The sequence below is a fragment of the Amblyomma mixtum genome, chromosome 3 (genome assembly GCF_055824585.1).
Source record: "Amblyomma mixtum isolate Tamu chromosome 3, ASM5582458v1, whole genome shotgun sequence".
NCBI classification, from domain to species: domain Eukaryota; kingdom Metazoa; phylum Arthropoda; class Arachnida; order Ixodida; family Ixodidae; genus Amblyomma; species Amblyomma mixtum.
The window spans coordinates 17,496,539-17,523,802 of NC_143014.1; the positions used below are offsets into that span (position 1 = coordinate 17,496,539).

Here is a 27,264-nt window from a genome sequence, read left to right on the forward strand (position 1 = left end):
GCGATTCATGTCATACAAACAATTTTTACTGTACAGAATCCTGTGAATAATACAGATGCATAAAAAAACAACGTTTATACACAATGATATGGAGTGAGTAAAACCTCGTTAATTTGAAGTCTCTGGGAATGCCAAAATTATTCGAGTTAACCAGGTTTTTCAATTAACCAACACAGCAAACAAAAAAGGGGTGCAGGAAAAAAATTTATTGCAGAAATGTGCAGCCTTTATTGGATGAACTTTGCAGTCATTGTATGTAGCCGCGTATAACTCTATTCCCAAGCTCGTGGCTGTTGCTGGCCAAAAGAGTTGTCTGCAACTAAAAGTCCACGCATACATCCCCTCCCCCCACCCTTGCCTCGTCTGTAGTCTCCCACGGGATGGCTTTGCAGCGTGCGCGCAACTCACAGCAACAAACACATAATGAAGGGGCCACAAGGACGGCAGTCTGAGGCCAGTGCAGATGAGAAGAAGCGAAGAGAGGTGCCCGCCTCCCACTGGTGGCAACAGCGGATTCTGGCACGGTTCGCTCTCGCGGTGCCTACTGTTGCCAGAACATGAACGCGTGCTCTTCAAATTTGCTTTAGCGGAACTGGTTTGTAGACAAATTAGCGACTTTTTTCTTTTTTTAATGCCTAGACTCCGTTGTTTCCTGCCAGGAACTACCTGCCGCTTCTCCAAAACTACATTTTACTCCACAAAAGTCAACCCTCCTATTTTGAATTGTTGTTTTTCTGAAGAAAGGTTACTTACAAGCCACGGTACTCAATCTGATATCGGGCAGTCAACCCGTTGTGAGTACTGAGCAAGACAGTCTGTAGCATAGACTGGTTTTTGTGCTGGTAGTGCTGGCTTCTAACTGTGAGGAGCGGTGTAAGCCAGGGGCTCTGAGTTCAAATTGACCATTCTGGATAGTGACATGTTCAAACTGTCGATAATTTCCCCCAGTTTAAATGCACAGTGCTGCGCCAGGATCCGGGCACCAGTTCGAATTAACTAAGTCAGAATTAATTAGCTTTTACTGTATTGCAGCATTGAATTCTGTCAGTGTGCAGCAGAATCTTTCCATTTTCACCATAATCTTTAAGCACATTTTGAGACGATGGTAGAAATGCTGTGATACACGGTTACCGTAGCCACTTGTGTGCCATGAAATTCAACACAAACAAAACAAGGCTGCTTCTAACATTGAAATAGATGGCAAACATATTACTTTCAACATTCTTGAACGTTTCTTTCTGCAAAAATGTGTCACACTAAAAACTTCAGCTGCCGTGTTTGAGTGTGAAATAAGCTTCGCCTTCTTTTATGCCTTGCAAAATGTGCCTAGTACTTATCCAGGGCATCACTTTGTTCATCACATAGCATAATTTTACCTGGGCTCTTGGGTGGCATTGGAGTGCACTCACAAGGACACATTTGTCCCTTATCTTCTCTCTACATTACGTTGTAGGCTTTCGTTATCGCTGTTTTTGTCGGCCACTGCTCTTTTGCTAGATAACAAATGTCACGAGTTGCAGGTCGACTCATACTCACAGCAGTTTGTCTTATGTACAGCTATTTGATAAGACAGCTATTTCATAGCTCTTTGCTTTTTTTTTTTGCTTGTGTTGCATAAAAAAGATATGGTATGCTCGGTATTTTCCATCCCACTGAGAAAAACTTGCCCATGTTTTTGCTTCTAGGGTTGCTCTGCTGTTTGCTGTGGTCTGCAATGACCATCATAAGCCTTTGCCTAGAGCAAAGATTGGCTGTAGAAAAAAGAGTATTGGAGGCGTACAAATATCAAATTTTTGGTTGCAAAGCAAATACATATGCAACGAGAATGCACTAAAAGTTGAATTTTTTAAAAGTGAGTTTGATTATGGAATATGGAAGTCAGCAGTGCAAATTAAAAATTAAATGTCTTTTTTTTTTACCTTATGTATTCGTGACAAGTGAGCTTCGTAACAGTTGTTAGAAGGAACTGCAGGCACCAATTCTGAGACATAGAAAGGTGTTAGGCTGGTGTGGTGACATCTGTGACTGTTGTCTAAGGGCATTGCATGCATGGTGGTTTGTGATAGTGGCAGTGTGGGCTACTTGGACATTAACCCTGGAATGCCACCCAAGTGTGGTGTTTTGCAAGTGTGCTGAGCCCTCATGTTGCAGTTTCAACACACTGTAAGCCTCGCCATGGGCCCATAGATACTGCGGCTGCTGCTGCTGATGCATTTCAAAAAGAATCACTGAGGCAGTTTGGGCAGAAATTTTTTTCTGCCAAGATTTAAGCTCTTAGCTTTCCCAGTTATTTAAAACTGAACATGCAAATTTCACAAGAGTGGTGGCCATTCTTGATTTTTCAGCATGTTTCCACAAGAACAGTGGAAGAGGTTGGTAGTTTTTCCAAACGATTCTCCCACCTCTTTGCCTAGCCTCCATAGCAAGAAGTAGTGTGGCAACATGTGTTGTTGCTAGCAGGTGGGATGCCTCAGTTGTGTGTCAGCACTGATTAACGTGTGTCTCCTGTCACTTTACAGCGTGCTCTGCAAGATCCGCACGTGTGTGCATTCATGGTGGAACCCATCCAGGGCGAGGCCGGTGTAGTGGTACCGTCGCCTGGCTACCTACGTGGTGTGCGTGACCTTTGCACCAAACATCGGGTGCTCTGGATAGCAGACGAGATTCAGACCGGTCTGGGCCGCACGGGCAAGTGGGTGGCCACCTTTGAATTGGTAGCGTGGTTGGCTGGTTCAGCAGAACTGCCTCGTCAGTACATTTGTGGCAGTGTGCTGGTAGCTGAGCTGTACATATTCATGGCCTTGCATTCAGAACCAGGTAGTTTCATGCTGACCGCTGCCTGATTTTCACGCCTATTTTGAAGAGCTTGTGCTCGGCTTTGGAAGGTAGCGTCTTGTAAGGTAAAGCTTGAATGCAATGTTGCTGCATTTATTTATTATTTATTTATTTATTGTACCCTCAGGGCCCGAAGGCATTACAGAGGGGAGTGGGAATACATAAAATTTTCAGTCTAAACAGCAACAACAAGAGAAAACAAAAATAAACCAGGAATACATGACAAATTGAAAACACAGGAAGGCAATAAGATTAGAATGCAGTAGGGATATATTAAAACAGTGTGTAGACAGTGAAAGGCAATTTTTATACAGTAATAAACGACACATACTCAGAAAGAAACATTAAGGACTTGACGAAATGCATTGTTATCAGATGCATTGGTCGCAGGCCAAGGAATGTGTTAAAAGGAAGCGTAGCAGTGCCGCACAACATTCAGCACAGGGAATCGTGAGTGATGTAACTCATTGATCAAGCATGATCAGTGAGTTACACAGGCAGAGCAGAATGGTGGGTCTAAAAATTAACATGCAGAAAACCAAAGTATTGTTCAGCAGTCTAGCAAGGGAACAGCAGTTCGTAATTGGTAGTGAGGGGCTGGAAGTAGTAAGGGATTATGTCTTCTTTGGGCAGGTAGTGACCGCTGATCCATGTCATGAGAGAGAAATAGCTAGAAGAATAAGAATGGGGTGGAGTGCATATGGCAGGTTCTCTCAGGTCATGAATGGCAGTTTACCAATATCCCTCAAGAGAAAAGTATACAACAGCTTTATCTTACCGGTACTCACCTGGCGTGGATTGGAAACAGTTGGAGATAAAAGTTTATGGAGAATACCTTAGTAATCTGCGATTCGCTGATGACATTGCCTTGTAAAGTCATTCAGGAGAGGGACTGCAAAGCATGATCAATGGGTTAGTGCAGAAAACCAAAGTAATGTTCAACAGTCTCGGGAGGGACGAGCAGTTTACAGTTGGTAACAAGGTGCTCGAAGTGGTAAGGGAATACGTCTACTTTGGGCATGTAGTGACCGCAGACCTGAATCACGACAGCGAAATAACGAATAAGAATGGGGTGGAGTGCATTCCGTAGGTTCTTTCAGATCATGAATGGCAGTTTACTAATATCCACCAAGAGAAAAAGTATACAACAGCTGTGTCTTACCGGTACTCACGTATGGGGCAGAAATGTGGAGGCTAACAAAGAGGCTTCAGCTTAAGGACAACGCAGCGAACTATGGAAAGAAAAATGATAGGTGTAACGTTAAGAGATCGGAAGCAGGCGGAGTGGGTGAGGGAACAAACGCGGGTTGATGACATCCTAGTTGAAATCAAGAGGAAGAAATGGGCTTGGGCAGGGCATGTAATGCGAAGGCAGGATAACCGCTGGTCCTCAAGGGTAAGGGAGTCTATTCTAAGAGAAGGCAAGCGTAGCAGGGGACGGCAGAAAGTTAGGTGGGCGGATGAGATTAAGAAGTTTCCGGGATGTGGTGGCTGCACCCGGCAAAGGACAGGGTTAATTGGAGGGACATGGGAGAGGCCTTTGCCCTGCAGTGGGTGTAGCCAGGCTGATGATGGTCTTCTGTTGTGCTGCACTGTCACTGTGCTTGACATGGTAGAGTGAACAGATTGAATAGACACTGGTAGAGTGAATAGATTGGTGGCCACAGTACCACTCTGGAGCAAAAGGTATGTAGGAATCAGCTTCCAGATAGGATGCTATGGAATGCTTTTGAAGCTTGGTTTTTCCTTTCGCTGTGTGAGCTGCCATACGTGAAACCTGTTTAGTTGCAAAGTCTCTCAAGGAAAAATTTCAAGCCTCAGTTTTTGTTCTTATTTTTCTCTAATGATACAAATGAAGAGTGCCTGGGCATCTTTTTCTTTTTTCTCATTGTGAAAAGCAGACCTGGTTCCTAAAAGTACAACAGTCAATAAGCAAAGGTCATACTGGACACCCCGTACCTACTTGCTTTCCTTCTCATGCATGAACAGGATGCTCTGTGTGGACCACGACAATGTACGACCGGACATAGTTACCCTGGGCAAGGCTCTTTCAGGAGGACTCTACCCGGTAAGCTGCTGTCAGCTTGATGCTGGCACAAATGCATGATGGCGCTTTGCTTGCATGTTGGTCTCACATTTTTTCCCAGTGGCAATGAATGGGCATTCAAAGTATTTGTTTTCTTGTCGGCAGTTAAAAGGTTACCTTAGTTCAAAGGCAGCATCATATTTTGCAGTTTCGCAGTCTGTTAATACTGCTGTCACTCGCAGACTTTTCAGGAGTGAGCATAGAGTGGGCTGCCAGCATTATGAATACTTGTTGATGCTGACTCTTCAGATTTGCTGAATTTACGAATTTATCTTTAGGCAATAAATGCAGTAGGGCCCTCAGATTTTTTTCCCAATCTTAGGTCAGATATATAAGCTGTGCGTGCAGAGAAAAGAGTAAACTTACCATGTGTACCACCTTAAAGCGACAGTTTTTGTTCAGGAAAGCAGTGATACAGCATATTAGATTCTCCAGCAGGCTGGCTTTGACATGGGTGTTTCTGTCGTGTGCTTTTTTTCTTTCCTCTGTGACCTAAGATGCGCAGTTTCCAGAGCGTGACTGATGATGATCAATGAGGTCGCTGCGGAACATCAGTGCATGCAGGCTACAACTTTGCCCGTTCCACTGTGCTCCACAAGTCTCTTATCATAGTAGTCTAAAGCCAGTCAGGTTCATAGCATCATGGCACAACGCGTGGTGCTGGCTTCGTTTTCTGGCCCATGAGCTGCTTTCGATGGTTATCAGCGCATTCATTTTATGCAAAGGCCTGGTATTAACGCATGCTGACAGTTGATTCTGTGACGAGATAGTAAGTTAAGTCGTGATTAGTGCGAGGTACGTTAGGCCACAAGTTGAGGTGTACAGGAAGCTTGTGACTTCTGAACGTTTAGGGGGTTCGGAGAGTAAAAATGTGATGCTAATTGAATCGGGTAGTAAATACTTCTTGCAAACTACTCGAATATTTGCGCGCCCCTAAAAGAATTATTAAGGCAGGGTATGAAACCAGCAGTGTTCAGCTTATTAAAATTGCACTCCCTTGGGCAACTTATCTGCCGAAGTATTGTTAGCAAGATGCTGCTATGTAGTTGTTTTTCCTTGTCAAGGAGTGTTTGTTTTGTCTCATGGTGCTCTGTGCTGTGCATGCTTTCAGTGCAAAAAATAAAAGTCGGGGGTGAATCCAACCATGCTAGCAAAATGGCTTTCACTGGCACTTGGCTGAATTTCTTAGTCTCTGTTCTTTTCCGTTGGGCAACAGGGGGGGGGATTTATGTTTTTTTTTTTTGTTTGGGGGGGGGGGGGGGGGGGCAGGGCACATTCGAACTATGTATTTCTTTTTTAGGAAAAGAAAATGGGTTTCAGCATAGTTTTCCTGGGTGAATTGGTTTTTGAGGAAAGGAAATGACGCAGTAACTGTCTCACATATCTTGGTGGACACCCGAACCACACCGTAAGGGAAGGGGTAAAGGAAAGTGGGAGTGAAAGAAGAAAGAAAGAAAGAGGTGCCGTAGTGGAGGTCTCCAGAATAATTTCGACCACCTGAGGATCTTTAACATGCACTTACATTGCACAGCACACGGGCGCATTTCGCCTCCATCGAAATGCGGCCGCTGCAGCCGGGTTCAAATCTGGGTACCCTGGCCCAGGAGATGAGCCGTAGTGCCCACCTCTTTCTTCCTTTCTTCTTCCACTCCTTCTTCCTTTGTCCCTTGTTTGGCCTTTCGCGCTCAAGGGGAGGGATCACCTCCAGGTAAATGCGCCCCTGCTGGGTCATGTTTTTGACTAAGGCCATTAGCTGCCCACCTGGGGTAAAGTGCTTCCTTTTCTCTGTGCAGGTTTCGGCTGCCTTAGCAAACGATGAGGTGATGCTGGTGATAAAGCCTGGTGAACATGGATCCACTTACGGTGGCAACCCACTTGGGGCACGTGTTGCGCTTGCTGCACTTGAGGTATGCATTGTCTGTGCAAAAATATTGCTAGCACTGCCCTGGATACTGTTCTGGGTCAAGGAGGCAGACGCGTGGGCGTGTGTCTCCTCTCGTCCCCATCGCACCGATAATTTTCTGGGCGATTCTGCTGCTGAGTGCAAATTTTTTTCCTGTTGCCATCTTTGATGTAGAGCTACTCTGAAAAGAGCAGTGGTGGTGCAGTGTCATGCTACAGGCAGGGAAAAAGGCTTAAGATCGTGGTGGCACAACTGCTGTCCTTGACAGGGAAATGCCCTGGTTGCTTCCACAGTACAGGCAGTGCATGTGAAACTTCATCATTGGAGGACTAAAAGCTCTTAGGCTTATTTTTAAATGCCTTTTATGCTATTGCCCAAATGCCATTGGACTGCATGCAGATTCTAAAGATGTAACCACAAAACATGCCACCTCTGCAGAGTGCATTTTTTTTCTTGGTTGAGGAGAGAACTTTTTACTTAGGATGCTTCAGAAATTGATGTAGTTCCTACATTTCGGAACTCTGTACACCTGAAACCTGCAGAATCAGACATGCAGGGATGGTGGTGCAGGGACAGTACACACTACAGGGTTTATGCATTTACTTCTGTTTTGGAACTCCTTGTTGCACCCACTGGGAGCAGCGGGCCTGATGCAGTTCCCACCACTGCAGTCAAAGGTGGGAGAGAGTGTTGTCTGTTGTTTCTTCTGGAGAAGTCATTCAGCACTACTCATTTCAGATGAGCACAGAGACATGCATGACGGAAGGGGCCTGTTTGCTCGTCTGAAATATTATGTTGTCTGCTGGTTCACAACATTGTGCTTGCTCACGGAGCTGAGAAATCACTCATACAGCAGATTGTTTCTGACGCTCTTGGACAACTAGGCATTACAGTCAAAGCTCGATTTAACGGAAGTCCCGATTTAATGAAGGTATCCTAATTCCCTCTCAGACACCCATAGGTTTCAATGCTTTGACTAACCCGAAATAACGAAACCGATTCCGTGATCTGTCCCGATTTAGCGAACCTTTTTTCGAGAAATAAAGGTGAAAAAGTGTTAATTTTTGGTCTATTTTGTAGAGAGCACCCCAAAATTTATTGATTGTGAGCCAGCGGTAACAGTGCGGAGCATCTTCATCCTGCTTTTTTTAAACAGCACGGCTCAAAACGAGAGTTTTAATGTTGGGTCTAGCTCACCAGATGGTGCCAGCAGTAAAAAAGTTTCGTGCCACATTTCATAGATGGCACTGTTGCAGTTCAGCGTGCCCGCTTATGCCACAATATCATTGTGTTTTTTTTGTGTGTGTGTGTTGTGCTCTGTGTTCGCTCGCCGCCGTCGTCGTGTGGATATTTCCCTGTGCGTTTGAGCGCATTTCTTTGTCAAGCTCAGTTTGCTAGGTCTCCAGTCAGTCTAGCCTTGCTATCATGAATGCAGACATGGTGTGTGAGAGCAAGCGCACCGCTAACCCTCCTGGCTAGCAGATGGAGCCCTGCAAGAAACGAAAAAGGCTTACCCTGGACGAGAAAGCGGACATTATTTGTGCTGTCACAAGTGGACAGAAGAAATGTGACGTGACCAGCGTAGAGCTTCGCTACTTCCCCCCAAACGCAACGTCCGTAATTCAGCCCTTGGATCAAGGAATAATTAATAGCGTGAAGTGCGCATACAAGCATCGAGTCGTCAACAGAGTTCTCCTCAACCTGGAGCTGAAGCGCGAGACGAAAATAGATATTTTTATGGCGGTTGAGATGATGGCGGCGGCTTGGAGAGCATTGAGGCCGTCGATAATTGCCAACTGCTTCAGGATTGCCGGTTTCGGTACACTAGGCCCTGAAACTGCTGAAGCTGGTCCGGGTCTGCTGAGGATGAAGATGCCTGGGAACACCTTCGCTCAGTGGATGAAGTGCCCACAGGCATAAGTTTCTCAGACTACGTGAACGCCGAAGCAGACGCAGTCACAACGGAAGTTTTGACTGATGCCGATATGTTGCGGCTTGTAGGAAGTGTGGAGGGAGTGACGGCTGAAGACGCTGACGACGACCCTGCAGGTGCCGAAGCTCCCGTGCCGACAACGGGTCAGGTGATGGATGCTCTCAATCTGCTGCGACATTTTGCCGGAGCACACGAGGGGATGGAAGACGCGCAGACGCACTTCAGACCTGCGAGAAATCGGTGCAGCCGTTGCTCACAAAGCACACGCAGGCAAAGATCACCGACTTCTTTGCGGGAAAATAAATTTGTAGTCCCCTCGGGCCTTTCTTGTTGAGTAACAATTTTTGTTGTTTCTTTTCATACGCGCTAGCAGCGCCGGTTGTTTCTGCGGTCCGCAGTTTCATTTTGGGAGCATTTACACTTCACAAATATGATGCTGCGGTAGCTTTCTGGATGCCGCCATACCCTATAATCGAATGTACCGAATTATGTGCCCAAGAAATGCCTCATTCAATTTAATGAAGTTCTCGATTTAACGAAATAATTCATGGCTCCCCTTAACTTCGTTAAATCAAGTTTTAACTGTATTTTCATTTGGTGTTGATTAGGCATGATTTTCGTTTTTGGGGAAGGCAAACAGAGCAGGGGGCAGCAGATGAGATTCGAGAGGATGGCTGTGGACAGGGTTAATTGGAGGCCAGTGAGAGCTTTCTCTCCTGCAGTCACCTTTTTCTGCTTATCACTGCAGGGTTGTCTATTACAGATGCTTTTATACAACATAAATTTTTGTCGCATAGTGTGTGAGGCCAGCACATGCAGGCACCACGTCCCTGCAGTGTCCTTTTTTTTTTTGTCAGGTGAAAGCCTTACATAGCCCATTGCATAGTCCAGGAAAAGTGGTCTACAAAACCCCCAGTGACATCATCAGCAAAGAAAAAAAATTCCCTCCGAAGGTGCAGGGAGTTGAACCAAGGACTTTCAGATCGCAAGGCGAGCACACAACCAATAGGCCACAAAATGTGTTGCTTCTTGGTGAATAAAGGTGAATCTAGTGTATGCGTTGCCTTCCAACTGTATGCTAATGAGTTGACATGTCATCAGAAAGAAGGGAAGGAAGGAAGGAAAAAATATCAATTAAAAAATTAATGCTTTCATTTCAAAACATGTACAGGGTCTGTTCTGAAAGTAGTAGGACTGGTTTTTTCCTGGGCGAACGGGCGGACGAGAAGCGATCTGTGCATGCAGGATCGGTGAAGGAGGACATTGAGAACGCTGGGAAAAATCGGCAGTCGGCTCTCGGCCGTTGAAGAAAGCAGGTCGCTTGTACTGTGAACCTTTGTCGAAACGCCTCGTCGCGCAGAATCATGGAGCGTTTACTGGATCGGCGATACGCGATCAAATTTTGTGTAAAGCTTGGTAAAACGGGCAAAGAGACACGACATGATTAAGGAGGCCTACGGTGATGATGCCATCGGTAGATCAGGGGTTTTTTGAGTGGCGCAAGCTGCTCCGAGAAGGTAAGGAAAGAGTGGAAGACGACGACCGCTCAGGACGCCCTTCGACCAGCAAGACCAATGAAAATGCGTAGCGAGTGAAACATTTACTTAACAGTGATCGTAGAATGAGTATCAGAATGATTACTGATGACTTGAGCATTCCTCAAACCCAAGTTTTTGAGATCGTGACAGAAAACTTAGCCATGAGGAAAGTGTGCGCGAAGGTGGTGCCGGGAGCATTGTCAGAGGAGCAAAAGGCCAACCGGAAAGTGATCTGCCAGGATCTTCTTCATCATGTGAATGAGGACCCCGATTTTCTGCCCAGCACAAGGCGGCAACGATGCCTCAGCCCCCCTACAGCCCCGACTTGGCCCCGCCATACTTTTTTCTATTCCCGAGAATAAAATCGACGCTCGAGGGCAAACATCACGGATCGGTAGAGGTGGTTCAACAGGCCGTGATGAGGGAGCTAAATAGCATTCCGGTCCAGGCGTTTCTGGTAGAGGTGGTTCAACAGGCCGTGATGAGGGAGCTAAATAGCATTCCGGCCCAGGCGTTTCTGGAGGCGTACGAAAACTGGAAAACTCTACAGCAGTGTGTAGATGTGGAAGGATGCTACTTTGAAAAGTTCTAATCGTTTGTACTATTCTCATGAATAGAAATAAAAAAAAATGAGCCCTACTACTTTCAGAACAGACCCTGTAAGTAGTCTTAAGTGCCCTCCGTAATTTTTTAAAATGCATTATTACCCCATATTTGCAAAACCTGTCCGTCTAGTCGCCGTTGTTGTCGGCGTTCCGGTTCTGGTGGAAGAATCTGTATTGGTCGAAAAGGTGGCTGTTACAAGAGCCTCCTATAGATGGCGCCAGCTACACCAGCGGCGCGTCAGACCTTCAGTGATCAGAGCAACCGCGAGTAACGCACCAAGTGGACGGGCCTCACCCTCATATAATAAACACGAAGCAGACGACGGCTCATGCTACAAGTTGCTACACAGCAGAACTATCGCTGTACTCCTAGTAGCCACTCGTGTCCTAGTTAAAGCAGAGCTTTACGTGTATGTCATGGTCTTTCACTTATTGATAGTGATTGTGAAAGAGGAAGCAGTGTCTATGTGGGCAAGAGGAACTACTGTCACGTTATGCCTTTAAAGGCGGAGCTTAAATGTCCCCCCAATTTTTTGTGATACTGCTGAGTGGAATGTTGCAAGGAGGTGGGAAAGAGAAGAGTGGCCGATTGGTTGGAGGAGTCATGTGGAGAGGAGGAAACAGTCAATCAGAGAAGTGGAGTGGGTGAGGGATGTGGGAGAGGGAGGAGGGGCGGGGAGGGAGGTAAGTGCAGTGCCGAAGCTGACAACAGGCGGACTCTAATGCTAAATCTTACTTTGCCACATTGATTGATTGATAGTCTGTGACTTTTTAAAATATCCTCCCTGCTTCATTTTTTTTTTGTTTACATTGGTGCTAATGAAACATTCCCCAACACACTGCTTCATGCTGTGCCCATTATCCTAGCATTGCATGAGCTCCATTTTCTGAAATGTGAGAAATTGTAATTAGGGATGTAGCTGGTGCTCAAATGTGGTGACAAAAATAAGTTACTACTGAACACTTGGTTAAGATGTTAAAATAAAAAAAAAACACTTTATTACTCATTTACATTGTGGACCTGTTGAGGGATCGCATTTGGTTACAACAGCTGCATTTTTTTCGGTTTGCAGTTTCACTGCGCTGTCATTATTTTGGCACTTTGCCTGTGCTGGAAGAATGTAGATTTCCTGTTATACAGGAATGAGCCAGACTGTAAATGCATGAATTCATTATTGACAGCCAAAACCTTCCCTCATTCCTATTTCATACAAGACCATGTGCCAAGAATTGCCAGGAGATGACATCCGCCAATTCCACGCTCGGTAGTTGAGTGGAACGGCCTTGACAGTATGTGGGTTGAAGTGGATGACATGGATGAATCACAGGTGTTGACTGAACTTAGTGTGTGAAGTCTATTCCCTATCGTGTAATGTGCATGTGTGCTTTGTACTTACATTCATGTGCTTAATATTTCACGTATAGTATGTTTTTCAAGCGTTGCAGTTTTTTTTTTTGGTCAACTGTGTACCCTCTCGGTGTTTACTGATGTATTTCCCACCTCCTTGGGGCTAGCAGTGTTGTGAATAAATACTGTAAGATCAGCCACAAGATTTGGTGCCTCTGTCTTTCTCTGTTGGGTCGAGATTCTTTTCCCCCTTGCCCTCGCGGCCAACAAGTTCCCGCATTCTTCCACGAAGGTTGCTGCACGGCAACGCATGCTGTCGGCCATCTCAGCTCAGCTCGACACACCTGTCAATACGCAGGCATACGGTGCTTAACGAACAAAACAGAGGTCGCATCTGAAAATTGTATTGTCCTACTCCTTAGATGTTCTGCGCACCCTCCATTTTTTCGTGTGAGTCTGACTGCTCTTTTTCCTATACATGCCCATTTCTTTATTTTTACTTGTATGTTTTTTTACTTCTGTCTACTTATTTCTGTACTCTCTATCCATTTATCGCTCACCTACTCTGTGTCCGACCCCTATAAAAGAGGAAACACCAGCGAAGACAAATCGCTCATGAAAGTCTTCCAATCGAAACATTGGGTCAAATAAATAAATATATATATAATAGCGAATCTGCAGGTGGTGGACTTGGCAGTTTACTGTCGTGTAAATTTACTCTGGTCGATATTTTGGTCAGGTGCTGGAAGAAGAAAAACTTGCTGAAAATGCACAGTACCTTGGTGAAATTCTTCGTGCCAAGTTGAACCGGCTACCAAAAGATCTGGTGGTCCAAGTCCGAGGCAAAGGCCTGCTGAATGCCATCATTGTGGCACCTGGTGAGTCTCCAGCCTGCATTTGTGAGCCTGTAGAAGTAGAGTTGAGCCATTCTGGAAAAAATTGGTTTTTGAAGAGACGAAATGGCGCAGTGACTGTCTCGCATCTTGGTGGACGCCCAAGCTGCACCATGAGGGAAGGGATAAAAGAGAGGGTGAAGGAATAAGGTTTTATTACAAGTTTTTCTTTAGCTTGTGTCCTTAAATAACCAGCATCAGAAAAGTGTGTGTATGCACACAGAGCATTGAGCAGAAGGCTGTGTGATACAGTTGAACCTCATTAATTTGAACCCTGTTAATTTGGAAATGTGGATTGCCAAAGACCGATTTTTCAGACTCACCACAAAAACGTACGAAAAATAGGGCAGTCCGGAAAATCAATTTTTTTCGAAAAAATCACTAACTTATTGGCAATATGCCGAAGGAAGGGGACAGTAGTTTTGTGTACATGCTGAAGCTCGTCATCTGTACACAGGTAACCGGTGGTATGTGTTGGCTGTACTGCCATTAGCATGCTGCCAACGAATGCATGGGTTGGGATGATGTCTAGAGCACGCCGCTGTGGGAACTACGCTGTGCCTGCAATACGAAGGGCCCCGAGTGAGAAGATGGCAAAAGGAATTAAGAACCAACAAACGGCCGAAGCAGTCGGCGTTGGCCTTCGTAATTAGACTTTGCGACTGAAGCTGAAATCGGCATCATAACTGGCGATGTGCACTCTGTGGTGGGTAGCGTATAATCAAGACACCAATTATCGACAGTTTTATGGTATAGAATAGCTGGGATTGCGGTGCGTTTTGCCATGGGTATGCTCATCTTGCTTTAAAAAGCACCATTTTCTTCTGCTTGCCACCTCCGTGAAGCCGCATGCCTTCCACGCGCTTCATTGCTACCTCTTCCCGTACAGTAAAACCTCATTACATCCAGCTCTGTTAATTCAAAATCCCGCATAAATCGAAGAATATCTGCGGTCCCGTAATTTGTAATGGTGTGTAGGAATGAAGGCTCATGTCACATGCTTTCTTGGTTGTGCAAAGGGTGACCAGCCGTCAACTGCATGTGCCTCGGAAGAGTCTCGCAGGCCATGAAGGAGCCTGCCCTGTTGCTGTGCTGTTTTGTCTTGCAATGGCCACCAGGCAAGAGAGGGTGCTGCAGTGTCTGTCTGCCTTGAGGTTTCAGCTTAGTAGAGCTCAGCATTTTTACACTCTGTATTCAGAGAGAAAGTACAAGTCCCCAGGGGTTTATTTCTAGACCATAATATGGGTCTGTGTAGTGTCTGTCGCATTCGGAAAGGGGAGCACTAAGTTGCTTTCACTTTCAGGGGAATGCAATGATGCAGAACACCCCATACTCTATGGCCTTGCAAAAAAAACCTCTTCAGCTTTTTACATATGCTATACACGCCTGTCGTTTGTTACAGGGTGCTTTGGAGGCCAGCTCGAGTGATCTTTTGTCCAGCTGGGCCTGAACATGTCTTTTTTTCAGCTTGGCATAATGAAAACAGATATGAATGTCCTGACAAGATCAAACTAGCAAAAAATGAATTAGTTCAAAAAACAAAATGTTGTTCTTTCAATGTTGTTCGTTCCGTGTATTTAGCAGGTATTCCGAAGGTGCAAAGGAGTACTTACTAACATTCACAAAAGCATCGCTATACAGCTGCAAAGAAAAGCTGGGCAGCTTTCATGAATCTTTGCAGTTGAAGGAAAGCTGAAAACTGCAAAGGTTGCAGGAAGCTTTGTAGCTGTTCTCTGGAGCCTTATGGTTGCACTGGGTTGCAGTCTAGTCAGCGATTATTCTTTTTTGAAAGCGTGTTATTGTGTGCGGGCTTTCAGTGAGCATTTGTGACATTCTTGCGTAGGAATTGATGCCTGGGAGGTCTGCCTGAGGCTCAAGGAGAACGGCGTGCTTGCAAAGCCAACGCATGGAGACAAGATACGTCTGGCACCTCCTTTAGTGATCACTGAAAAGGAACTGTGCCAGTGCATTGATATCATTGGTGACACAATCTCAAGCTTCAAGCCAGTGTGACCTGACTTGCACTCCATCTATCAGTGCTATGATATCATTGGTGACACAATCTCAAGCTTCAAGCCAATGTGACCTGACTTGCACTCCATCTATCAGTGCTAATAAAATAATTTTAATTCTGTAGTGCATTTTTTGGTCTTAAGTGGGGAACTTTATATATGAACTGGATATAATTTGCATAAAAATTTCTTTTCAGGCTTCATAATTAGAAATTATTTTGAAAGTGAAGAAACTGAGCAATATTTTTGAGCTTGTCATAGTAAGGTTATGGTTAAGCCTTAGTAGAGCAGAACATTGGGCCAGTTGGTGTAGCGATATATTCAAGAAAACTTTGCGCAGAATAACACAAGACGGAAGGGAGAAACACGTACACACACACGAGCACGCTCGTGTGTGTGTACGTGTTTCTCCCTTCCGTCTTGTGTTATTCTGCGCAAAGTTTTCTTGAATATGGTTAAGCCTATGCTGTGTTGAAAAGGAGCTGGAGCTTCATTTAGTCAAAGCTGGAGAGTTTAAATTACATGGAACTTGGCATGCATACCTACCGACTTTCCCGAATTTCGACCAGCTCTCCCAGTTGTACAAACACTACCTTGTTTCTCCTGAAAATTGTCCCTGTCTTTGTGTTCACAGTTATTTTCTTCAAAAAAAAAAAACGAACACTGGATGATGTGTGGGTGAATCGTAATTTTACCATGTTAATTGCTAGCACGTGCTGTTTATGGACCAAAGCCAGTGCGACCTCAGTTACTAAAGTTGCCAGAAAACTTTTCACACTTTGAAAATTTGGACTCGTTCATAATTCTATGACAAGCTTCCAGCTTTTACTGGGGCTATTGCATGTTTGGGACCAGTTTTTCAAATTAAGCGAAGTCCAAAAATTTGGTTTTTGAAATGAACAGCGTGTATCTGGCACTGATCTCGTTGTGCGGGATGCTCTGTATTGAATTTCTTCAACACTGCTGTACTAGGATGCAAGTAAAAAAAACAGCAGTTGTTTTCACTGGGCCACAGTCTGCGGCGCCCTGTATTATTCCTCGAGCCAGTGAACAGCAAATGAAATCAGCTTTTTAATGTTTTATTTTATTAAACAAGCCAGGCATCAAAACTTATAGTTTTTAAGGCCTTTAATGGCTCACTGTCAAGGTCATATGCCTGTCCAATCTTTCCGGCCTCCTGATTGGTCTCCTCCAAGCCGTGACGTCACTGTCGCTAGGTGCATGTGCGTGCCTCCCGATTGGCACCCGTGTGACGTCGCTGTCGTCGGACACGGGTGTCGGCGCTGCGCGGGCTGACTCATCGCATCGGCGTGCCCCGACATCGCTGTCACGAGGTGCTTGTGTCTGCTTGGGCACGGCAGTGTGCGGGAAGGATCAGTGTCGCCCAACACTCAGCGTGCGAGGGCCGCCGAGTGGAAGCGGCGCTCAAGGGAGGCCGAATGTATATGCCGCATGCATCAGGGCGGCAAGGGTCGTCCGGCACCGCAGAGTCCCGGGCCAGGCTTCCGCTTTAGTCTTGACAAAGTGTCTTCTGTAATTTTTTTTCTTGCGATTAGCTTGTTGTTTAGATTAAAAAAAAGTTTTAACAATGGGACCACTGTTTTGTTGTGGAGGAATTCTGTTCGGCGATCCTAAATGTGGATGGAGCGTCACAGCAGACGAGTTGTCTAGGTACTCCAACAATCTCTCAAGCAGGATTGCTTTCAGAGTTGCTAAACGTTGATGACAAGAAATGAGACAGACCAGATGGAATTCCTAATAAATTTCTTTAAGGGGCAAGAATTTTTTAATAAGTTTGTTAGACACGGGTTTTTTGTTTATTACAGTACCCCCAGGGCCCGCAGGGTGTTGTAGAGGGGTGGATGTAAAAAGAAAAAATATACATAGAAAAGTACAGGCAAAAAGCAAAAATCATGATGCAGACGCTTGTTTGACTATATACTTGGTGATAAGTAGCTTGAAGGATGACACGTCTTCAATGCTGGCGATATGGGGTGGAAGGTGGTTCCACTCAGTGCTGGTCTTCGGTAAGAAAGAATTAAAAAGCACATTCATTTTACAAGTAGGGATGGCAACTTTATGCGGATGATCAACACGTGATGATACGTATGATGGGACTGAAGAAAAAAATTCCTGTTTTAGTGTCTCATTTTGAAAGAAAATGCCGTTGAAAAGACTGAGGCATGAAATGTTTATATGAACTGCGAGATTATTCGGACCAAGTTTAGATTTCATTAAAGAAACACCAGCTGTGCAAGAATAATTCGAAAAGGTGAAGCGAGCTGACCGAATCTGAACCAATTCTATAGCATCGATTAAAGTGAGGTGTGCGGGGTCGCATATTGGTGATGCGTATTTTCACATAGTGGTGACTGCAGTCTGGCGAGCAGGAAAACAGCGAGAATGGCATCCAAACTAAACTATTTTGGGCTGACTTGTGCCCGGAAAGAACTGAACGACTCAGCGGCAACGTAGCAACAGGTGTGCTCAGCGCTCGCCGAACAGAATGCCCGCTGCTCTCTGTTGTGTTCAATAGACCCTTTAGAAAATTCAGTGCCATCTGGTGTGTGGTGCGCAAACCGCGGTGCCTCCGCCATTACTTGGGCATACGCCTGCCGGTATGCACTCGGGCCAGATTGAAAAGTACGGCGCCCGGCGAAGCCACAACAAGCGCAATTTTCTTGTTTCTGTGTCCTAGCCATGTTCCTTGACATTGGCTCTCTGCTCCAAGCAGCGTTGCCATCTGGTGAAATTCGCCACCAGATTTCAAAAATTTGGTGAAATTTTAGACCTCCTGGTGTCGAAGTAGGCGAACTACCACACCAGACAAAAACTGGTGATATCTGGGGAAACTGGTGATATCTGGGACAAGCAGTATCTGGGGTTGGTTGTCTCTGCCGAGACAACCAACTACCGACACTGCTCGTCCGCAGAAGGTGCAGGTTTCGCGAGCCAAAAAGGCGCGTGGGTAGCCCACTGCCGCCGCCTGAGTGTGGCAGCCTCAGTCTGCTGCGCTTTCAGCGAACTGCCCACGAGCTCCAGGAATTTGCTGACATTTTCACTTATTTCATCGTTTCCTAGGATGGGGCGCTTTTGTGCGAATCAATCGGTGTGGCTGGCGAGGTTCCGTCGCCTGCCATGAAAACGCCCTGGGTGAAAAACCCTACAAAGAACTGTCATTGTATGCACTGGCCTGTCTTTCGAGCCGAGTGTCAAATGCGGTGGTAGAGCGGGTCTTCAGCCAAGTCGCGTGTGTGAAGACGAAGTACCGGAACAAGATGTCACTGAAAACTTTGGATGCCATTGTACGCATGATTGTACGGATTCGCACAATGTTGGCCTTCAGGGAGATGTGCTGCGTGAAATTTGTCATCACAGACGATATGCTACGCAGATTCCGTTCAGACGTCTATGACGCTAAAAGTGATGATGAAAGGCTAAACGAAATGATTCTATGTTATTAATAAAATGAGTGTTCGAAGGCGGCTGACTTTTGTTTTTTTTTTTAATGTAATTTTAGTTTCTGGTGAAATCTGGTGAAAAATTTACGAGGTTCTGGTATCGCCGCCACTTTCCAATCTGGCATGCTGCTGTGTGCCTTTCTGCAGCCAGCGTGGCGAAGAGACGCGCACGGAAACAAGCTGTGTTTCCAGAGCACAGAGCGCATGGAGTAGCTGCATGCTTCTTTCTTCTAGTCCGTGACCTGTCTGTTTTCACATTAAAATAAATGATAGAAGTACTGAAAGAGCAGCGAAAAGTTCCTTCTACCGTGTAGCCGCTCCGCTGTATAGTGAGCACAAAAATAAAGGTGCCACCTTCGGCGCACTCGAGCACATGCATTCCGATTCTGGCGACTATTTCGGCGCGTCACAAAATCAAAACGTAGCTCAAACGCGCTTGTTTCGGATTTTAAAGCATCCACGCCATTCATAGAGAGTTCCGTGTGCGCGAAAAAGAGCACGACGATGCGGCGCGGCGAGGAGCGCCGTCGTTCTCTCCGTTGCGAACATGCAGCAAACGACGGCGACATAGGCGGAGTGCAGCAGCAGCTGTGTGTTTTCGTTCGGTGAGTGCCTGTGCACTCTGGCTAAAGCAGGAGACGCATGTCCGGCAACACGTCCGGCGCGCCGCTCCAGTCACCGCTTCCGAACTGCCACACCACAGCAAGCAGGGACACACGGAGCGGCAAGCAGCCGGTGTCGTACTTCGCCGCAGCGCAGCAGTGCCTGAGCGCTGCTTGGCTTGGTGTACAAATATTGCAAGAAAACACGGCATCACCTTGTTATTAGAAAGACTGCCAGTTATACTCGAGCGGCGACAAAGCATGCCTGCTGATGTTGCGAGCTTTCGGCAACAGCACTGCTCGCGGGCGCTCCGGGCGACGAGCTCTGCGGCTGCCTGTCTGCCGTGGTCGTTGCTAGGCGTCCCTTCGCATCGAAGCGGCAAGGGCCGGCGCTTCGGAAGTCGCCTGCGCTATAATTGAAGGCCTATTCTTCACTCCGCTTTGCTGTCGACAGCATCATCTCACAAGAAAATAAAAGTATGGCCAATTTCTATGGCGCCTTCAGCAGCGGCGCTAGCGGGCACCAGTCGAGCCGGACCCCAGCGTCGGGCCAGCGGCAGCTGCGAGGCGCCTCTCGCAACAGAAGCGTTTGCGGGTAGGTAGGCTGGAAACGCTGATTGGTCGATGGGATGCGCTTCTCCGTGACGTTTTTTGACTTCGCCCTCGTTCTCAACCGGACGTGGCGTCAGCGCGCCTTTCTCGACCTCAGCGATTTCCGCGTATGTTTGCAAACGTTCGTCCATCCCCTGGGGGTCGGGTGCATGGTCGGGTGGCTCTACAGTTACCCGGAAGTAGAGATCTCGGGCTAACATGTGGGCCGCCTCGTTACCGGGGACGGATGTGTGTGCTGGTACCCAAATTAAGGTGATCTTGCGATCAATTTTGGCTGCGGACAGAATTCGAGCCGTTTCTGGCGAGACCCTGCCCTTTCCGATGTTGCAGATTGCTGTTTTGCTGTCACTAAGAATCAAACTAGCCTTGGTTCCGGCGCAAGCAAGCGCTATTGCGACCTCCTCGGCCGTATCTATGTTTCTACTCCTAATAGAGGCGGCGGCGACTGGTGCACCTCGGCCGTCGACTACTGAGGCGACCGATTACAGGTTAGGCAGGCGTCTAATGCCACCACCAGATCCAAACTTAACCAATACAGAGGCCATCGCCTGGCGACGATTACAGGCCGGAAATTTCGTTAACCCTGTCTGGTTATTTCAAACCACGTTAGACGATAAAAAAGGTGACAAATGTAAGACCTGCGGAGCGAGGGGGACCCTCGATCATATAATTTGGCAATGCCCTGGATCCCCGGGTGCTGAGGACAATATTAAGAGTAGAGAAGCCTGGGAGGCCCTTCTGCGAAGCGAGGTCCCCGCCGACCAGAAACGAGCTGTCCGCCTGGCGGCTGAAGCCGCGAAGAGACAATGTATCTTCGCCAGTCTTTAGTCGCGGAGGTCCCGTCCCCCGTCCCCTAGGCCTGCGTGCCAGGGACGGGGAGTAGGGGGCCTCCTATCGGTGGAAATAAAAGTTGTTATCAATCAATCAATCAATCAATCAATCAATCAATCAATCAATCAATCAATCGACCTCTCCCTAGAGCGCCTGGGGAATCGCTAGGTGCACCCGCCGCGCCGCGCGTGCGTGGTGAGCGGGCATTCGTTTCGTGATCCTCGGCGCGCTCGTTTCGAGGCGTGTGCAGCTATGGCGTTCGTGCGTGGTGCGCTCGTCGGCGACAGCCAGCTGAAATTTCTGTGCAGTTTTTGCTTGCGGCTTTCGCCGTTTCTCCAGTAGCACGTGGCTGGTGTCGTGCTCGTATTTGAAGTTTTTGCCGCGGCACTACAAGGATCCGCATCAGGCGCGCTTTGAGGACCGCCGTTTGACAGCCACGCTGACGCGCTTGTCGGGCGTGCGCATTCTCAACCCCGAGGTAAGGACTGAACTACATTGTCGCAAGTTTTCTCGTGCATTGAGGACTCACCAAATTGCGGTGCTTGTAACGAAACTTTTTTTTTGCAGCATCGTTCCCTGGATATGCTTCTCGAAGCCGATGTCATTGTTCGCCGCGAACGCTGGGCCTACTGCTCGCCGCCACGCCGCTGTAGGTTGACGTTGAAGAGCTGCTCCAAATGGCCCTTTTCAGGGCCGCTTCATTGCTTCCTGGAAGATTGCGGGCATCCAATCTCGCGGCCGTGTTCCCTCTCTTTGTCGAAATCGGCGCCAGACATCAGAACCCGCGCTAGGCCTCGTTGCAGGGTTAAACGAGTGCAGTGTGGCTTTAGAGAAGTTATGAGTTGCGCTTAGTCTAGCTATATCATTCACCCAGTGCAGTGTGCCTTTGCTTCTTTAGCGACTTCTCACGCCTTGTCGAAATCGGATTTAAAGCTCACGCCACGCCTCGTTGAATGGGTTAACCGAGTGCAGCGCCTAGCTTTGTTTTTTTGTGTTTTAACCTGTAAGCAGTGCACCTTTCTTCGCTCCTTACTTTTGTTCTTTTCAGTCGTTTCCTGAATCCGTCGAAAGAGCCGGGCTTGCCGGATGATTGTTCGCCGTGAATGGAACCACGAGGCGATCGCATCTGCATACACAGCACGACTTTGTTCCCTCGTGTATTTTTTTACCAAGGATTGCTTCGACAGCTCGGGCAAAACGAGGACTGCGCACGCCGTGTCGTCGCTGCTTAGTGAAGAGGCACAAAACGGATGTCGTCCTTACTAAAGGCCCGTGCTAAAGGCCCTTCTCGGGGCCACCTCAGTGTTTCCTGGCAGACCACGCGCTTTCCGCCCTGTGCACATGTTCCCCTCATTTCCAATCATTTGTAAGTTGCATATCAATGAATTAATAAATCAGTCAATGCACTTTATTTACCAGAAAAATCTGGCTGGTCACCCTGGGCTAAAAGCTGTGCACACAGCTTGACAAGGCGCAGGGGACCATTAGATGACAGTTTTGAACGTAGGAAAAACAAGTTGGTACTTTAAAAGAACATGGAAAGTACACCAAACAATATAAGAGATAAACATTGCAATCGCGCATTACAGTAAAGAAAAAGAAAACACTGACAGCAGACGTACAGTATCAATTTACACTATAATAAATACAAAAATTACGACATTCAGCACTACGGCACGAAATATAAGAACAGCACATAAAGCAAAAAAGAGAATGCAAGTTAGAATAGTACAGATAGATTAGCTGTTTACATTTACATATGCATAAAATTAGTCCTCGGCTCCTTGGGCCTCCTTCAAATCCTGCAGAAGGCTTGAATTTGCAACTGCTAATATCAAAGAAGATTTAGAAGAACTTCAGTTTGGGGTACATGGTGCATAGTACTTGAGAAAACAAACAATAGCGCCTACAATGACACACACAGAAGAAGAACGATGCAGCACAAGCGCTATCCTGCGCTCTACAGTATGGAACTGTGACTGAAAAATGAACCTTCACGTCAGTGAAATATGAGTCTTTAGGCTGTCTACAAATCGTTATTACAGAAAGAAAGAAATCTTAGTGAATGTTGTGTAAGAGGCTTGCATATTACTCTGTTTGTTTATTTATTTATGTTACCCCTCAAGGCCAGTGGCATTACACAGGGGGAATGGTAAATATACGAAAACTGAGAGAAAAATACAGTTGATTACATGAATATTAAACAGCGCTGAATATACAATGTTAGCTAGTGCTACGCGGAACTGCTCATAATTTTCAGTGCGGGCAACTTGTTTGTGCGGGAAGGTGGTTCCAGTCGCATGAGGTTCGCGGCAGGAATGACTGCGAGCAGCATTTTCTGTTGCATGACATACTTTCAACTTTGTGATCATGATCAATGCGGCGGGAAAATTGTATGGGGGATGAGGTGATCACGAAGAGCGGGATGATGGTACAGCTTGTGGAACAGGGTGATACGAAACACTTTTCTACGCGATGTCAGTTATGGGAGGCAGATATTAGACTTCATAGTAGTTATACTCGCTGTGCGGTTGTAGTTAACAAGGATTAAACGCACAGAGTTATTTTGCACCAGCTCAAGATCATTAATGAAGTTGTCATGAGCAGGGTGCCATACACGTGTTGCATGCTCGAGTTTTTAACGTATTAGTGTTTGATAAAGCAGTAGTTTCAAATTGGAAGGAACGTTAAGGAAGTTGCGACGTAAGTAGCAAGGCATGCGATTAGCATTTTTAATTATGTTCTCGGTATGAAGAGACCAGTTAAGATAAGTAATGTGGACGCCGATGCACTTATATGATGAGGCTGATTCCAACGAAATGTTATCGATGTAGTAGTGAGGTGGGACGGAAGTTTTTCTAGATACACGCATGACTTTGCATTTGTTCATATATAGCTGCATTCACCATTCTTCGCACTGAAGTCAGTGGCGGTCTCGTCAAGTAGTCCCCTGCTTTGTACGTTCACCTTGTTAGCGGCTGTCTTATTTCACACAATTTCACGTTCTACACGTTGATAGTTATACGAGCACAATTCGTTGTGATTGTCGAGGTATCGTGTTCCGGCCTTGCCGCCACCGTTGTCTTGCCATGCCGCCGGCGCGGCGGCGACGGCGGTGCCATTCACCTGCGGTTGCGGTGGCCAACAACCTCGTCGGTGGGGGTGGGGGGGGGGGGGGGGAGGGAGCCACCCATTCATGTCTTTATCCCACCATGGGACACAGCGACGCCAGCGAGGGGACCATCCCTTTCTGGCTTGACAAGGAGCGCCGACCAGCCGCCTTGAAGGAGGGGACTGAGGGCGGAACAAAGCCACTTCCCAGAACTGAGAAATGAAGGCCGCTAACCCCACTGGTGAAATGTCCGGGCAGGTGCTTTGACCTTAGAGGACATGTCGTGGCGGGATATCTCAGACGTCGACTCGTTTCCCCTGGTATCGAAATGAATATTGCTCGCGTAAACGTTAACATTCAAAGATTGAGTAATGGTATAACGTCTATACCTTTCGCCATTTATTTTTCAATAACAAAGCGGAAAAAAATTTTTGTGCAAATAAAATAAAAAATCGTTGTTTCTATTTTTTCTTTTTTATATACAGCATGCAGTCTGTCCGCTCCCCCTAAAACCACTCTCTGTGACCGCCACTGACTGAAGTAATGTAAGGTTGTTAGTGTTGGTTATTTCTCTAAAAATGACGCAAACATCAGCGAGTAGGTGAATATGAGAATCCATAAGAGAGCGGGGATGCGGTCCCACTCTGACGGTGAGCGGGAACCATTTTTGGCGATATTTGTACGTCGACTGTACCTCGCTCGTTCGCTTCATAAATATGGTTCAGATATCTCCAAAAAGCTACTTTTCTCTGCTTTCAAAAGATGCATGTGGTTTAACGGTAGCTGCCAATTTGTGTCAACTGTAAAAGAAAACGCAAAGATGAAAACTGGCAGTTGAGCTCAACTTGTCTCAGGAAATGCAAAATTGTGAAAAACCTCTTGCACCTAGAGAAATATCTTTCGAGATACTTTGAGATCGTATGCTAATGAACATATTTAAGCATTTAGAAGTACGTGTATAGATTAGTTTATTAGCCACGCATGTTTGAAAAGCATAGAAAACAGAACAATGTAATTTGCAATAACTTTTGGGATATGCATTGCACTGCGGCGACTTTTTGTACAGTTTGAGATCGTCTAATCGCTCTTCCATTCTGAAAATTTCATCCGTCTGCCTTGTTTAGTTTAAAAGTTATTGCTGATCAAAGTTAGCGTTTTTTCGAAATAGTTAAAAACGGAATGCAATACTGTTCAGGTAACCAGCGCGTGGCAGTTTTGAGATTTTGCGTGAAGAAACTTAATACTTCGCTCTACGCGGCTAAGCATCGCCTTTACTCTACGGCTTTTGGGGAATGCGCAATGTCTAGTTGATTTTAGCTACCTTTTTGTTCTCCTCATGAAGGACACAAGCTCTTCAAACGTTCCGCGGCTTCTTTTTTTCTGGCAAATATACTCTTAAAATGTCGGTCTCTCATTCCTTTAATCAACTTGTAACAATTGCCAACAACAAAGTCCACAGAATACAAACAATAATAGCAATAACGCAGCGACATGCGATAAATGTAGATGATGATGATGATGATATTGTGGCATTGCCCTTTGTAACGGGCGGGCACAGAATTTGTGTCCTAGCCGAAGAAAAAAAAAGAAAGAAAAGAAAAAAAAATAACGAAGAGAAAAAAACAGAACGAAGCACACGCAACCAGAAGTCACAACGTATGTGCACCGCGACTACGTCTGTGTCGGTTCAGTTCGCGGAATAGTACACCGCCGCGTCATCTGCCACCATCGTTGTAGCCGGGCCTTCGTGGTGGACACGGCTTTTGTTGGTGTGCGCCTATTAGCACCGCGCTCTCCCTCCTGTTCCCCTTCGCCTGCTTCAAATCCCAGCGCCCGCGGGAAGGTGGCGCCATCTGCCTGTGGAGGGGACAACCCGTCGCAGTGAAGCACCAAGTGCTCCGGGAGCTCCTCTTCCTTTCCGCAGGCCCTGCATATAGCGGCTTGTACGTCGGCGGAGAGGTCGAAGCGGCGGCGGTACACGAGTGTGCGCAGCGCACCAGCACGCGCCTCGAAGAGAAGAGCGCTGCCCCCGCTGTTGTCGTACAGCTGCTCCGGGGCGATTTCCTTTTTATGCGTGCGGTACAGCTGAAGCGTCGTTTTCTTCTGCATGTCGGAGTGCCATTGGGCGGCTTCCGCAGCCTGCACCTGGGCCCTTACTTTGCGGCTCGGTTGGCGTTTGGTTTCTTCGGTGCTCTCAGTGGTCTGGGCAAGGAAACCGAATTTGCCGCGCAGCCGGTGGACGCGCGCACGCCATTGCGTTCCGGTCCCTTTAAAGTATAGGTACCGGAACACTCGGCGCGCCCAGCGGGTGTCGGGTAGCATGCGCAGCCGCTCTTCGAAGGCGATTTTGCTGCTGGCCTCTCGAGCTTCGAAGGACGACCAGCCGAGGTCGCCCTGTATTGCCTCAATGGCGACACGACCATGGCACCCCAGGGCCACTCGGCCAACCTCGTGCTGTCCGCGCTCTAGCCATGCACGTGTGGAGGCCGACATACACACGACGGCATTTGCAAAAGTTAGGCCCGGGACGTGCACGGCCTTCCACAGCTCACGCACCATCACATATCGACTACACCCCCACAGACAACGTCTGCGCAGAATGCAGCAGGCGCGCTGGGAGGCGAGCCGTACACGCTCCTCGTGTGCATCGTATAGGGCCCCTTGGGCACCAATGGTGACGCCGAGATAGCGGTAATCAGAGGTCTGCGGTATGGGCTCTCCGCTTGGCAGGTGTAGTAATGTAGTAAGTAGCGCCATCTACACACATGCACGTGTACTAAATAATCACAGTTCAAAAAAATAACGAGTGTGGCGCTGCTAAACATTTACAATCAGGAGGTGTTCACGAGAGGGAACGATAACTCTACGATGTTTGCTCGTTTCCCTCGATTTTGCCCTATGTAGTGTGTGTCGAACTTCCAAGCAGATTTCCGCCATATTGCTTTGCTAGATTGTTTTGTAGCGTAAAGCTAGTAAAGCCACACTACGCGGGTCAGAGCCGAGTTTTGCGCGAGTGTGCGCCGCCTGTTATGCGCATGCGCGAGAACCGCGTGACGTTACGAGAGACGCAGGTCCGCAGGTGCGTCGCCTCCTCGCCACAGCCGGTGCGAGCTCCTTGCTGCCGGCGCCGCCGGCGTGCGCTCCTCTACGACGCGTGACCTCGTGTTTACGACAGTTGCGCCGCGCGCTACTGCGCATGCCCGAGGAGGGTGCGCGGAGAAATGACGGTCGCGCTCAAAATGTAAGCTCTGGTAAGCTAAGGAGAGTCGAGCCACTGCCAAACGGCGCAGAAGACTGGAAAATGTAAATTCTTCCGATCCCGAGGTTGTCGCCTGGCAGTTCGCCGTCGAGCAGCCAAGGCGAAACGTGCGGCCGAAACATCGGAGCGCTTTACGCTACGTATATCCAGGCATAGCAGAGCTAAGCCCCTGCCAATTTTTTTCACCTGATCTACGAAACGCATTCTGGGCGTCGTATTATTTTTCCAGGACAG

The 27,264-nt window shown here is 47.1% G+C and overlaps 1 protein-coding gene across 3 annotated transcripts in view; it reads left to right on the forward strand.

Annotated features, from left to right (window-relative positions):
• Positions 1-15,277, forward strand: part of Oat (Ornithine aminotransferase precursor) — a 42,629-nt gene extending 27,352 nt beyond the window's left edge. For all 3 annotated transcript variants that reach the window (XM_089578266.1, XM_089578267.1, XM_089578268.1), the window contains 5 exons: positions 2,520-2,692; positions 4,825-4,903; positions 6,715-6,828; positions 12,988-13,126; positions 14,985-15,277. In XM_089578266.1, the coding sequence (XP_089434392.1) occupies positions 2,520-2,692; positions 4,825-4,903; positions 6,715-6,828; positions 12,988-13,126; positions 14,985-15,154 (675 nt within the window). In that variant the 3' untranslated portion in view covers positions 15,155-15,277. The remainder of the gene's footprint in view (positions 1-2,519; positions 2,693-4,824; positions 4,904-6,714; positions 6,829-12,987; positions 13,127-14,984) is intronic.
• Positions 15,278-27,264: the final 11,987 nt, after the last annotated feature.